The 16001-nt window shown below is 33.8% G+C and overlaps 1 protein-coding gene across 4 annotated transcripts in view; it reads left to right on the forward strand.

The window, feature by feature from the left end:
* The window catches only part of ADGRB3 (adhesion G protein-coupled receptor B3), a 717179-nt gene extending 702338 nt beyond the window's left edge, over positions 1-14841 (forward strand). For all 4 annotated transcript variants that reach the window (XM_025444944.3, XM_025444946.3, XM_025444947.3 and 1 more), the window contains 2 exons: positions 1960-2064; positions 11848-14841. In XM_025444944.3, the coding sequence (XP_025300729.1) occupies positions 1960-2064; positions 11848-12036 (294 nt within the window). In that variant the 3' untranslated portion in view covers positions 12037-14841. The remainder of the gene's footprint in view (positions 1-1959; positions 2065-11847) is intronic.
* Positions 14842-16001: the final 1160 nt, after the last annotated feature.

The raw sequence follows: 16001 nt of genomic DNA on the forward strand, positions 1-16001 counted from the left end.
CATGAATATGTATTAACTGACAGAATGAAGTATATTTAGAGAAATGTCAGTAGCATGACTTTAGTCCTACTACCCTAGCAAAAAATTAACTATATGGTAAGATTCATTATTATGAAAAACATTATCTGAAAGTTAGAGCCAGAGTTCATATTCTGATGACTATAGTTTTTTTAAAAAGGTATTTTTTACAGCACAAATTGGTATTTTAATCAGTGTCTTAGGCCCTGGTACTACATGGGAATATTTGCGTCCCCAGGGATAAAATGTATTTCGTTATGTTTGCCAGCTATGTGGTCCTCAAAATCCCTCCACTGAGTTGCTTATGCAAATCCTCCCTCTCATAAATCTCCATCAGCCATTGCTAGTCAAATTATGTTTGCCTGGTGTTTCTCTGTAAATCCTGCAAATCTATTTTCTGTACTCTCCCCAAAACTGATGGGAAGTTAATCGCTCTGTAATTGCTTGCTATGTTTCATGTCCTCATCATGAGTAATGTTGCCATGTTCTCATCCTCAAGCACCTGATTCGTTAACAGCCAACTAAGAGGAGCAAAAGAGCAAGATTTAAAATGTCAGAATTCTCTCATAAAAGTAGGCTAATGAAAATAGAAGAAACTAGCTAAACAAAGTATTGCCTAAACACAGATTCATTAAATATAGGAAATTAAATTTGGCATAACAGAGAATAAGACTTTTTAAAATATGTTTAAGATTTAATTTGCATTTCTCTCTTGCTTTTTTTTCCCCTCAAGATTGTGTTCTCTGTAAGTGTCTTTTTAGAAGAAAATTAGGCATTATAGATCTTCCCCCAAAGATATATTTCTTTTCCAAAACAAATCCTTACTTTTGAAAATACTTGGTAATTAAAACAATAGACCAAATGTTCAAATCATAGCTTAGGCATCAGTATAATATACCCATGAAGCCCACATGAGCAAATGCTGAGTTATGAAGCACATGCTTTAAAATACTATAGAATCTTGCACAAACATGGAGGCATAATCTTGAAAAATCACTGAAATACCGATTTTTAACTTTTAAAAAATCAAAATCGAGGAAGGTATTTTCTCCTTTAAAATAACACTTGTAAATACAGAGAATTTATCTTCTCTGTTAAATACTCTGTAATAGAAAAAGATTCAGTCCATGATATTTACCCTGAGGTCATTTTTATTTAGGACTCTATTTGTTGAATTATGATGAAGTTGGGAGAAAAGGATGTAACCAAGGATGAAGAGTATTAATATATTTAGAAAAGAAAGAGGATTAATATATTTGTATCAGTGATTTGAGAAGCTCATCAACCACACAATTTTTGCTCTGAGCCCTAATTTGTAAGATTCTGTATCATCTCGAAAATAAATAAATGAAACCTATGGGTCAGATTTTCCTTCTGCAAAGCTCCATCATTATTCATGGAAACTCTAAGATTTTAGAACTCACATATATTTCAGACACTTTAGTGCTTTGAGTCAGCCTTAAATGGCAGTGACTGGGATTTTGCTCCCCCTTTAGTACATTCAGCTAGGATTTTAGTGTTTATGGAAATAAAACATAAAAAAAGTAATATTTCCCATGACAAACATTGAGAGACTTGGGTGCTTTACAAGTCCAAATTTTTAAACATTTTTTTATATTACAACAATTTTTGTAAAACAGCTTTAACTTTGAATGATGAAAATCTTACACAGGAATGACTGCTACATTTTTAATGCACCCACAAGAGAAAACTATATTTTGGTAATCTTGTAAGTGGAAATAAAGCCAATTCTTCATGCTCAAGAAGTGCTGACTATGAAACAAAGATTAGATGCAGCTTATTTGCATTTTTGGTGTCTTTGGGGACTTCCTGGTTCCTGCCAAACTTACATTCCTTATTAGTTAAAGCAAAAATATTAAGTCTCTTCTTAAAATGTGTAAATCAAATTAGAAATGAGAGACTTTCTATTTTCTTTTGCAGAAGGTCATGCATACAAGGAAGAGGCATATGGAACTGTTTCAGGAGCTGAATCAGAAGTTTCAAACTTTGGACAGATTTCGGGATATACCAAATACAAGTAGTATGGTGAGTATGTGTTACTTCCATCAGTACCTGGCACCACACTAATGATGTATCCTGTCAGCCATTATCCTTGCCCTCCGGGAGCTTTTCATTGTCTTGTGAACACAAAAGTGGCATACATAGAAAAAAATAATGCTCCACAATATATTTTGGAATATACTAAGAAACAAACTAGGAATGATAGACTCTTTAAGCAGTTTTATTCGTATTTAAATGTGTTATCAGTTATAAGCTTTAATTGGAATTAGTTATATATCAAAAATGTGTTAGGTTCATGTGGCCCTTTTATCATCATTAAAATGATCATTCAAACACCCAAATAGTTGACTAAATTTTTACATTTTAATTTGAATGTCTGACATTTTAAGGTCATAAAATATAATTATATATTTCTTTATATTATGTGTATGTGTATATATGTATATACATACATTATTTCATATATATATGAAATATATATATATGAATATAATATATATTCATATATATTATATTCATATATATATGAATGTATACTTGGTTTCACTTTGTTACGTGAAACCAAAATGTTAAGTTTTGTCTCCAGGAAATTCAAGATTCACTTGTTCTATAACAAGAGTTTTGGGAAACACATCAACATTGAAAGCATTGATATTTGATTAGACTATTTTCTTCTCATTCATTCATACTACTACAGTCGTAGCATAGGAATTCATCAAATGGTATTTTGCAGTTACCGTGGACATGGCACAGTCATAGCTTCAGAGAAGGCTCCATGATTATTTGAGTACAAAGCTCAACCAAGAACTATCTGATCATGGACAAGTTACCCAGCTCAGGTTTCTAACCCTCAATTTATCCTACATTGAACAAAGAAAACAGAAAGTAGTAAATGTTTTCTTTATTCTCATAACACTTTTAACACTTTCCAAAGCAGGAAGGGCATGTGAGAGGTTAAGAAGCTGAGACTCAACTATGAGAGATAAAGCTGGAACTACCATCTGACTCCACTGTTCCTCACTCCAAATATGGTACTCCTGCTTTGCCTTACACCTTTGCAGTCCTTCTCCTCCTCCTAACATCTGATATTCTGGCATATATATATAACACTCTAAGAGACATGTGTTTGTGTTGGTGTTTGATCACCAACTCTAGTGAGCCTTGGGTATGTGTGTTGTGGGTCTAAGTCCTAGCTTCCTAATTAGTAACATCAGTTTATCATGAACAAGAATTTATGTACCTTTGTTTCTCCTGTATTCCTCTCAGTACTAGTACATGAACAAGAATTTATGTACCTTTGTTTCTCCTATATTCCTTTCAGTACTAGTACAAGGCTGGTCATGGTAATTTATCAGTACATACCTGTTCTTGGCTTATTGAATGTTTCTGATAGTTCAGTCTATGTTTGGCTTTTTGAAAACATTTTTAATATATTTATTTGAGTGAAACAGCACAAGTGGGGAGGGGGGAGAGGGACAGAGGGAGAGGGAGAAGCGGACTCCCCACAGGAAGCCCAACATGGGGCTCGATCCCAGGACCTCGAGATCATGACCTGAGCTGAAGACAGATGCTTAGCCTGCTGAGCCACTCAGGCATCCCTTAATCTGTGTTTGGTAAATGAAGATTATAAGAAATATAAGAGACCTTAACTCTTAAATGTTCCATAAATAATTCACATGTATATCAACCTATTTTCCTCCTTATAGCAAGAATCATGCATTACTTGGTATCATCAACACAATACTGGGCATATAGAAGACCCTTGAATGTAGTGAGTGGTTCTTTCTTATCTGCTCCTAATATTGAGCCATCAATTTTTAGTTTGCCAGGCAAATGAGAATTGCACCTTTGAGATTAGACCTAAACACATTAGCTACTCATTTTGGAATACTGAAAGCTAACATTGAAATAAATTGAAGAAACTTCATTTGCTAAAGAAAAGAGAGAGAGAGAGAGAGAGAGAGGGTTATGTTTACAAATCTGAAAGGCTTATGCAACAGATACAGCTGGCTGACTGCTATAATATGATTGTAATTTCCCCTTGTTGTATGGTCTGGGTATTAAATCATTAATGGCACAAATATCTGTATCTCAGTTTCCTGACAACCAAAATAGCCTACTAATTACTCCACATCTCTGCAGCAGCACGCCTATTCTAGAAAAGATTTATAAATATTTATCATTTGGGAGGTTAGGAGTGGGAAGGATAGAGCTGTCATTGCTGCTTGACTATTGTCCTAAATATCTGAGAACAGGAAAAAAAAAGAGTTCCTTATTCAGTTTTGATTAATAATGAACATGTGAGTGAGTTCATTATCCTTAATTCAGTCATAATTTGTGTGGCACATTGCTAATGAAAAATCGCATAATTGGATGGAGAAAGACATTTTCAAAACAAAAATCTCAAAGTCTTTTCCTTTTTTTCTGGCTACTAACTCACAACACCTGCCTAGCACTGCAAATGATGGTAATTATGTAGAATTTTGGGAATCAAAGGGAACCCAAAAGACCATTTAGTCCATTTCCCTGCTTCCAGGCAGGACAACATCTAAATCACACTACAAAGAAAAGGCAGTATTGAAAGAATTCTTTTACTTTGAGTGTGTCTCACAAACTATTCTCCATCAAGATTCCTTCCCTCCAAGGAGCTTCTCCAAATCTTCACTCTTTTAGAATATAGAATAAACAAATTCTCATTCCCTTGTCTCCAGTATTGTAGGTTAGAAGAAGGAAGGAAAGAAAGAAGAGAGGAAAGGAAGAAAAAAAAGGAAGGAGAAAAACAGAAAAGAATGGAGGGAGGGAGGAAGAAAGGGACTTACCCAGAAGTGACAGCTAGACTGTGCCTGGAACCCTGAGCTATGGGAAATGCCCAGGTGGCCTTCCTATGGTCCAGGTGGCCTTGAATTCTCATATTCAGCTAACATTCCATTTCTATGTATATAGCCTAAGGCCAAATTAGCATCTTTAGAAGCTTCATCCATGTTGACTTATATTGAAATTGTAATTCTTTTATTGTGATACAATTAACATAACAGTATTAGTTATGGTTTAATATTTGTATATACTGCAAAATGATCACTTAGTTAATCTAGTTTCCTCCTGCCAGCATATAAAATTATGTAATATACAATATTGTTAACTATAATCTCATTCTATATATTACATTCCCATGATTTATTTGTCTTTGAAGTGTGTATATTTTGACCTCCTTTTCCCATTTTACCTTCCTCCAAAACCCCCTCCCTGCTGGCAACCAGCAATGTATTCTTTACACTTATGAGTTTTGTTTTGTTTTTTCATTTGTTTTTTATATCCTACATTTAAGTGAAATCATATGGTGTTTGTCTGACTTATTTCATAATAAGCATAATAACCTCTAGTCTATACATGTTGTCACAAAAAGGGCAAAATTTCATTATTTTTTATGACTGAGTAGTATTCCATTGTATATCTATAAACCACATCTTCTTTATCCATTTGATTATTTCCATATCTTGGCCACGTAAATAACGCTGCAATGAACATAAGGCTGCATATGCCTTTTCAAACCAGTATTTTCATTTTCTTTAAATACCCAGAAGTGGAATTGCTGGATCATATGATAGTTCCATTTTTAGTTTAGTAACCTCCTTACTGTTTTCCATAGTGGCTGCACCAGTACACAAGGGTTCCTTTTCGTCCACATCATTGTCAACACTTTTTATTTTTTGTCTTTTTGGTAATAGACATTTCCAAAGGTGTGAAATATCTCATTGTGGTTTTGATGTGCCTCCTTTGTTATAAATTTATCGATCACATATGCATAGGTTTATTTCTGGGCTCTTTATTCTGTTCCATTATTCTAAATATCTGTTTTTATGCCAATACTATACTACTTTGATTACTATAAGTCTGTGATAAGAGTTTGAAATCAGGGAGCATGATGGCTCCAGCTTTGTCCTTCTTATTCCAGATAGCTTGGTTATTTAGGATTTTTCATGGTTCCATGTTACATTTTAGAATTTTTCTATTTCTGTGAAAAATGCCATTGCTATTTTAACATGGATTATATCAAATCTATAGATAGCTTTGGGTAATATGACATTTGAGCAATATTCTTCAAGTCTGTGAACATAGCATGTCTTTCTATTTATTTGTGATTTCTTCATTATCACTCACTAATTTCGGTAGTTTTCTGTGTATAAGACTTACACCTCCTTGGTTAAATTTATTCCTGCTTTATTCTTTTTTGGTATAATCGGAACTGTTTCCTTGATTTCTCTGATAGTTTGTTGTTAGTGTATGAAAACATAAAGGATATTTGTATGTGTATCCTGCAACTTGACTGAATTTATTGGTTATAACAGTTTTTTTTGGAGTAGTCTTTAGGGCTTTTTACCCATAAAATTATGTTCTTTACAAATAAGACAGTTTTACTTACTTCTTTCCAATTTGGATGTCATTTATTTCCTTTTCTTGCCTAATTGCTTCAGCTAGGACTACCAATACTGTACTGAAGAAAAGTGGCAAGAGTGGGCATCTTTGTCTTGTACTTGATCTTAGAGGAAAAGCTTTTACCTTTGCATCTCTGAGTATAGTGTTAGCTGTGGGCTTGACATATATGGCCTTTATTATCTTGAGGTACATTCCCTCTGTAACCACATTTTTAAGACTTTTTTATTATAAAGTTATGTTGAATTTTGTCAGATGTGTTAGTTGCATCTGTTGAAGTGCTTATATGATTTTTATCCTTCATTTTGTTAATGTGGTGTGTCACATTGATTGATTTTCAGATGTTGAACTATCCTTGCATACCTGGAATAAATCAGATGTGATCATGGGATATCTTTTTAGTATATTGTTGAAAATTGAGTTTGCTGTATTTTGTTGAGGATTTTTACATCTGTGTTCATCAGGGATATTGTAATTTCCTTTTTTTGTGTGGCATCCTTGTCTAGATTTGGTATCAGGGTAATATTGGCCTCAGGAGATTGAAAGCGTTTCTTCTTTTTCAATTTTTTGGAAGAGTTTGAGAAGGACTGGTAGTAAATCTTCTTTGATTGCTTGATAGAATTCACTAGTGAAGCCATCTGGTCCTGCCCGGACTTTTGTTTGTTGGGAGGTTTTTGATTACTGATTCAATTCCCTTGCTAGTAATCAGTCTATTCATTTTGTATTTCTTCATGATTCAGTCTTGGAAGATTGTATGTTTCTAGGAATGTACTCATTTATTCTAGGTTGTCCAATATATTGGCATAAATATTCATAGTATTTTCTTATGATCCTTTATTTTTTTGGTATTAGTTATAACATCTCTTTCATTTCTGATTTTATTTATTGGAACATTTTCTCTTTTTATTCTTAGTCTAGCTAAAGCTTATACACTTTGTTCAGTTTTTCAAAGAACCAGCTTTTTGTTTCACTGGTTTTACTATTGTCTTTTTAGTCTCTACTTCATTTATTTCCACTCTGATCTTTTATTTCCTCCCTTCTGCTAACTTTGGGCTTTGTTTCTGTTTTTCTAGTAAAGTTAGAATGTTTGAGATTTTTCTTATTTCCTGAGGTAGGCCTGTATCCCTGTGAACTGCATTTGCTGTATCATATAGATGTTAGTGTCCTTTATTTTCATTTTTATTTGTCTCAAGGTATTATATTCTTTGATTTCTTTGTTGACCCACTGATTATTGAGTAGCATATTGTTTATTATTATCATTGGTTTTCAGTTTCATGGGTTATGTTCTAAAAAGATGCTTGATATAATTTCAGTCATCTTAAACTTATTGAGACTTGTTTTGTAACTAACACATAACCTACCCTAGAGAATGTTCCATGTGCCCTTTAAAAGAATGCGTATTCTGCTTTAAGTGGAATGTTCTGTATATATCTATTAAATCCATCTGGTTTAATGAATTCTTTTAAGTCTAATGTTTGACTTTCTGTCTGCATGTGTAATAGTCCCCTAGTGTAATTGTACCATTATCAATTTCTCCTTTAGGTCTGTTAACATATGCTTTATTCATTTATGTGTTTCTAAGTTGGGTGCATGAGTACAAGGTTATATCGTCTTGCTGGATTGACTTCTTTATCATTATGTAATGCCCATTGTCTTTTATTAGTCTTTGTTTTAAAGTCTATTTTGTCTGACTTAAGTACAGCTACCTCAGCTTTCTCTTGGTTTCCATTTGCATTAAACATCTTTTCTCATACGTTCACTTTTAGTCTGTGTGTGTCCTTAAACCGAGGTGAGTCTCTTATAGGCAGCATGTAGATGTGTCTTGTTTTTTTTTTTTTTAATCCATTCAGCCACTCTGTATCTTCTGATGGAAGAATTTAGTGCATTTACATTTAAAATAATTATAGATAGGTATGTACTTATTGCCACTTTGTTTTCTATCTGTTTTTGTAGTTCTGTTTTCCTTTTGTCTTCTCTTGCTCTTTTCCCTTATGGTTTGATGCTTTTCTTTAATTTTATGTATTTACTACAGGTTTTAGCATTGTCGTTACCATGAGGCATGTATATGTATACATATATATGCCAATCTATATTAAGTTGTTAGCAAATTAAGTTTGTACACATTTTAAAACTCTAAATTTTAATACCCTGCCACATTTGATGTTTTTGATGTCACATTTCACATCTCTTATTTTGTGTTTCCCATAACTAATAGTTGTGGCCATTATTTTTACTACCTTGTATTCTTGGTTGGGATTTTTGCTTTCAGCATTGACTACATCATGCCATTTTCTTCTAGCCTGCAGTTTCTCCCAAAAAATCTGCTGATATACTTATGGAGGTTCCCTGTACATAACAAGTTTGAGTTTGTTTGTTTGTTTTATTTTTTTCCCACTGCCTTTAAGGTTTTTTCTTTAACTTTTGACATTTTAATTATAATGTGTCTTGGTGCAGATCTCTCTGGGTATATCTTATTTTGGAAAGATCTAGGCTTCCTTGACCCACAGGTCTCTTCCCTTCATCAAGGTCAGGAATTTTCAACTATTATTTTTTCAAGTAAGTTTTCTGTCCCTTTCTCTCTCTTCTCTTGGACCCTTAAATATTATTTCACTCAATGTTGTTCTCTAGGTCCCTTAAGTTATCTTCACTGTTTGATTTTTTGTGTGTATGTGGTGCTCTGTTTGTATGAGTACTACTGCTGGTTACAGTAGTTCTTTACCATTAAAGAAGCATGGGTCTCAGACCGAAAGGATGTCCACACATTTGTGAACAATGGCAAGAACTACAGTACTACTGGGAATACCATGGGAGGCCAGAGGAGATGAACAAGAAATCCAACCTTATTAATTATATAACCTCAGAAATTCAGTCAGTCACACTGGCAATAATATTGTTGGACTCTAGACATTCAGACAAAGTTTAAAATTGACCATTTTAGTTTGTGGATCTGTGGTGCTTGATCTTCAAAATATAAATGGAAAATCACATCTATTCCAAACATAAAGAATTTTCAAAGCCAATGAACACATAATTTAGATATCTTGAATCCTTTTAGGACTGAATTAATTGAACTTTGTCAAACTAAGGATTCCCAGAAAGCTCCTTTAAGACACAGCCTTTGTCTAAGATGAGTAAGTCCTCTCTGTGGCTTGATGCAGCAGAATTCACACTAGTGAACCATTCAGTCAGTGACTGATGATTCAGGTCACTGTAGTGCCCTGAAATGTTCAACTATTCCCTATTGCATACAGAATAAATTCCAAATTAAGTGGCCTGGCATACCGTGTCCCTTATGATCTGGTTTTCAATCCACCTTCTGCCTGTTTATTCTATTCTTTTTCACTCCAATTAAAATGAATTGGTTATTTTTCTCAGAGTTGTCCCATCCACATGTTCTCTGGATTTTTACTTCTCAGTATGCATGCCTATTCAGCCACCAAGCCTCCAATCACACATATCTTTATGACCAAGCTCATTCTTCTGTGACAATTCTGTTATATGCTTTCCACAAAAAGAAGCCTTATTTCCAACCTTGTCCATACCCCCTTATAGATGCAGATATATCTATATATTTATATCTTCATTTAACTATAAACACCTTCATAATAAGTATAATTACTACCTAAAGGTCATTTATTTAATACTAGGTGTTAGGCCAGGCTCCTTAACTTTTTTTTTTTTAATTTTGTAACCCTACAGTGTAGGTAATCTGCAGTTTGCCAATTCCTTTGGCCTCAAATATAAAACTTATCCATGTTTTGCAAATATTAAAGTTGAAGTTCATAGAAATTGAGTATATCGCTCAGAGTTACATTCATATGAAATGGAGCAACTGGAATTTGGACCTTAAATCACCCCTTAAATCTTATGCTTCCTAGTGAACCATGTTGGCTTTCCATCCTTGATTTATCACTTTATCCTCCCTAGTGCCTAATATGATGCCCAACACAGAGCAGCTAAAAAATATTAGTTGAAGGGAGCAAGGAAGGAGGGGAAGGGAAGAGTTACAAGACTAGATAGTTCATAAGACTTTAGAATATTGGACTAAATCAGAATTAATCCCTTCCACATATCCTAAAGGTTAAAACTTTATCACATCTTAACTATTAACTATTGTTTTCTTGTATCTCCTTATGATTAAGGTTTATATGTGTTAAAAAACATCTAATATATTGAGGATTTTAATAATTTAATTCCTAGATAGGTTGTCTCTTTTATCTATACTTGAGAGTGATTTTTTTTTTAGAGTGATTTTTAATATCCTCAGTAGAACCCAGACAATAATTGCAGTACCTGTTTTATGTTCCCCCTGCTAATTAATTATAAGCAGTTGTAGGCTAGAATTTAGGGTGGAGGGGGAGGAATAAAGGACACATTCAACAATTATAGTTGTTTAGGTGTTTTAATTTAATTTGTTCTAAAGAGAATTCAGTTATGATTTCCTTCTTGTTCTTTGATGTCACTCAGCTTGGTCTATTCCATTCAAATTCTCTCATTTAACACTTATTTAAAATAAATTAAGTTCACTGCTAAATCTTAACAAAAAATCAGGCTATAGAAACTTTGAATCATGTCTACTCATATTTATTGTGTCCCTACAACATAGAAGGTCTGGGTGGAGTCATAATTAGGCATATCTTAAATCTTAAGTAGTAAGAGGGTATATACTTTGGAACATAAGGAATTCTGGCCGGTAGACATTCCTTAACCCCTTATATTGCTAGATATATTTTCCAGAAAGCTGTGTTCTTTAAAGGGAAGAATGAGTTTTGCTGAATTAGTGTGCTGCCCAAATACATTAAAAAAAAAAACTGTGGGGGAATATACAGCAGTGAAAAAATAAATTACACAAAGGACATAGTAGCATTTTGATGTTCTAAAAAGGATAATTTCTTAAAAACTAAGCAAAGTTAATGAAATTCAGTTTTATGAAATATGGCCATTTGGGGGACTGTTTTTATTATTTATAATCTGCCCCATTACATATCTTCAAATTTTATCTCACCAAAGGTTCTGACAAAATACGTAAATTTTCTACATTTAGTCTTTGCAGTAACACCCCCTTCCTACCTGAGCATATAGCTATGCTGACTTTTCACAAGATACCCAAAACAAAACATCATCTACTTTGCCTTCCATAAATTATTCAATTCCTTTGATTGCTGGAAAATTTTAGGATAACATAAAGAAGGTGTTCATCAGTCTGTGCAATGAAAGAAAACTAAAAACCATTTCCTGCAGCTGGCCACAATTTCAAATCATCTCTGAATCATATCAACTGGATTAGGGTCACAAACATGCTCTCTTCCTGGGAACTTAAACAAGCAGTAATACTCATCATCAAATAATGACTCTTTCCCCTCTTTCCTCAACAGGAAAACCCAGCACCAAACAAGAATCCATGGGACACTTTCAAAAACCCCAGTGAATACCAACATTATACCACAATCAATGTCTTAGATACAGAGGCAAAGGATGCTTTGGAACTGAGGCCAGCAGAGTGGGAGAAGTGTCTGAATTTGCCTCTGGATGTGCAAGAGGGTGACTTTCAAACAGAAGTTTAACAAAATCAAAATGGACTGAGGTGGATATGAAACAATTTATTGCACTGACACTTAAGACTTGGGAAGCCTGACATTTCTATCTGGACAGTGTGACTATCCTATGTCAGGACCTTCATGTGCCAAATGTCAGTGATGTTTGCATATGGTAACTTCTCACTAGTAAGGCTAGTGGAGAGAGGACCAGGTGTACAGTTCTGACCATCCTGTGTTGTAAGTACCCGTGGAATGGATTTGTAAGGTAATCTTTATAGATAAACCTCAAGCAACGATTCATGTTGTAACCGCTTCATATGGTTTAGTTTTCAAAAAACTTCACCATGAAGCACAATGTATATATTTATGCAGTTTTTAAAGTTTATAACAGTCTGTTTGGCCATTACTACACTTTTTACTTTATAATATAAAAGCAAAGTTTTTGTCATTAAATGAATGTTTGTTGAGCTACATTCTTCATTGCTTTAAATGCAATAAAGTAATAATCTCACTTTTATATGAATAATATATTTCACATCTTTATTATTGCAGTTTTCTCTAGAAAGCTCTGAGTAGCTTTCTCTGCTGCAACTGTGTATAAAATATTTAAAATGTTGTATGGTGTAAATAAACTTTTGTCTACATATCAGTTTTTTAGTGCATTTTATTTTGGATTTGTTGAACAGAAATTTACATATTTATAATTTTTTTTCAATACAGATACTGAAAATGTATTCACAGTTTTAATAGCATACCGTTATTACTCCTTTGAGGCTAATGATTTCTCAAATGTAATAGTAGGTTTGTATAGTGCTTCTGTATTTTCTACTCAAACATCCTTTGGAACAATGTACCATGTAAATGGGGCTTGTCAGAAATCTGCCATCATAGTCTTACATAAATATTATGTTTTTTTCTATCTTGTGGCAAAAATACAACTACTAGTAGAAAACAATAAGTTGCCATACAAAAAATAATACAGGGAAAATGTTTATTATAAGTAATGAAGTCCATTGCATGTTTCACAAAAGAAACTACTTGTACTATAGTTCTTCATAGCATACAAAAAAACGAACTTATTCAGGATTTAAAAAAAAATCTTATCTGTATATTCTCTAGCAGAAGGAAAAGGGGAATGAATGTATTTAGTAGATGCTTTATGTCTGTCTGAAAGTGGGAAATCTGAGGTGAGCTGGTCCCTGGTGTCCTCTGTAGTGGAAAGCCACACTGGTGATGTCTCCTGCTTTCTCAAAGCTTCATTAAAGGAAACATAGTGCAAAGCATGTCAGCAATTTTGTCATCCTTTTAATGGATGATGAGATTCTTTCTTTCAGTCTAAGGGAAGTATAGGGAGTGGAAAGGAGATTAAGGTCTTCAAAATTCCTAGAACGTTTCTTTAGATTAGTTTATTGTTAAACCTAAACTGCATGGTCTTGTGTGGTCTGTCAGAAATTAAAGTGAGCTGGCTCCGGCTACCCATGACCTGGGGGACCCAGCCCTGCAGGCCATGAGTCCAGCCAGAGACAAAGGTGCTTCAACACTCAAGTGCACCACTAAGCTAGAGCCTTAAAAACTGCCCAGCTCAGGCTGAACTCCTGTCAGATACTTCGAATGTTCTCAGTGTAAAGATGTTAAAAATATATTTTTAAGCAGATTTTAAAAATAAAAGCAACAGCAGAATATAACATAACTAAGGAGTGATTTTTCTATAGAATAAACTTCATGCTAATTATACTGTAATTGTAATATTAAATGTTTATTAAATTTATAAGATGACTTTCTGGTGATAGGAATATTTAGCAAATTTATCTCTCATTTCTTTCTATATCCATATATCTATAAATACATACATATGCATATATGTATATGTGTGTATATATACCTACATATGTGTGTATATATATTACATATACATATATATACACACATGCTTAGCTCCATCTCCGTAACCTACAGAGTGAATGAAAACCATATAGGCAGTTTCCCATTTCAAACTGGAAAATCTTGAGTGGAAAAAAAAAAAAAAAAACCTCAATAAGCATATATTTGAAAACGTAAATTCTATGTTTAGAAAACAAACTCAATATATTAGACTAATATTTCTTGTACAACTATAATAGTCACTGCCATAAAATGAAATCTATTTTTCTCACTTCTATTTTTCTCTAGTTCTAGTAATTCAATATCAGATCAATATATGAAAGCTAACCAGAGACTGCATACTTGAAAATGTTACAGTAACTTTTTTGTTACTCTAAGAGGGATGTCAAGTTGTAGGGGTGCTTTTTGTTTTGTTTTGTTTAATCTATAAGGAAAACAACACAGGCAGGTCAGTAAGTACCAAGGAATCATAAGTTTAAGGAAGCTCTCTTTTTAGTCCACTTCTTGCAAGTTTCCACTGCACGAGCATATATACATGTACCCTGCCAAAGCTGACTTGCAGCTGCCCCTTCGACAGTCCTGGGCAGTTCTCTCTGAGCCCATTGCATTCACAACCTGCTGAGAACTTTGTGCCCTTGGACTGGTAAGCCTTCCCCTTCCCCCACATCTAAATTTTATTTATGCTTCAAGGTCCACCTCATACTTCATCTTCACAAAGTTTTTCATGATTTTCCAAGCAAGAAATAATTTCTCCTGTGAACTCTTATGGCAATGATTCTGTACCTCTCTTAGGACTTTTTAAAAAACTTCTACCTTGTTATTTATACACATTTCTGATATCCTCTGGTGGACTGTAAGTGCCTGGAGGGCAGGATTCATGTCTGATCCATTTTTGTACCTCTTAAGGGACCTAGCACAATAATGTTCACACAATAAATGTTTGTTGAATTATTTGTGGAATTTATTTTAGTATTGATTACAGCCATGCATTCATATCAAGTCACACATTCAAAAGTGTTTCTTGAATAACTATTATGTATTTACTTGTTTATTAGGAGAATATAGGGCCTCTGTTTTAGGTAGCTCACAATCTACTAAAGATGGAAAATTCAAATGTGAAAGTAATAATATTATTTAAATATTATAAGCTATTATTACCTTATATTGTCTTTTTGCCCTTAAGATTACCACATGAGGCAATAATTAATTAACATTCCATGAAGTTTCTACTGTCCCTTCCAGATTATTAAGTCCCCAATTCAAATAACCACAAATCCCATGGAGATACTTTTCAGGCTAGTAGTAGAGGCATAAAACTGAAAATATGTATCATCAGCTGACTTAGAGGTAGTGAGGCCGGTAGCTAATTGTAGCAGAAAAGGATAGCTGATCAAAATAGCAAGTGATCTTAAATAGATTTGGTTCTATAGTCCATTATGCGATTCTATTTGCACCACTTTACCTTTCAAATCCTCTTCAAATGTAGCTGCTTTCTCACTAGTTGTGTGATTACTTGCATATATGCAGCAGGAGACAGAAAGGCCAACCCGAATTTTCAGATTGGCTTCAGACACTCTCTAAAAACATCGATCACAATTTTAAGAAGTTGCAGTCACTAAGTCACTGCTTCAGAAAATTTAGATTGCAGATTTGAAATCATTCACAGCTTCTTAGAAAATGTTTACTAGTTATTTCGAGTTCTCTATGTCGAAATAAAATGCCACACGTTTATATTACTTCATTGAAGAATATGAAAACAAATATGTCTCCAGCACGTCAATCTGCACAAAGGTTTCTACAATGACAAAATCATCTTCCCCTGACACACTTCTGTAGTTAAATTCATAACTGGGGTAGTAATAGCAGAACCAAGAATCATAGAATATACAGATAGAAGAAATTTTATCAGCCAATGAAAACGGCAATTATATTCAGGTGTCAAAAAACAAATCCAGACTTAGATAAGGAGAGACTTCATTTGAAAAAACTATTGCAATAGGGAAAACACTCCCAACTGTAAAACCTGTAAGAATCCCAGATGCCAGGCAGAAAGGGCTTTTCTTTCAGAGGGAAAAGCCAACAAGACTAGAAAGAATCAGATGTGGTAGAGT

The sequence above is a fragment of the Canis lupus genome, chromosome 12, assembly GCF_003254725.2.
Source record: "Canis lupus dingo isolate Sandy chromosome 12, ASM325472v2, whole genome shotgun sequence".
NCBI classification, from domain to species: domain Eukaryota; kingdom Metazoa; phylum Chordata; class Mammalia; order Carnivora; family Canidae; genus Canis; species Canis lupus.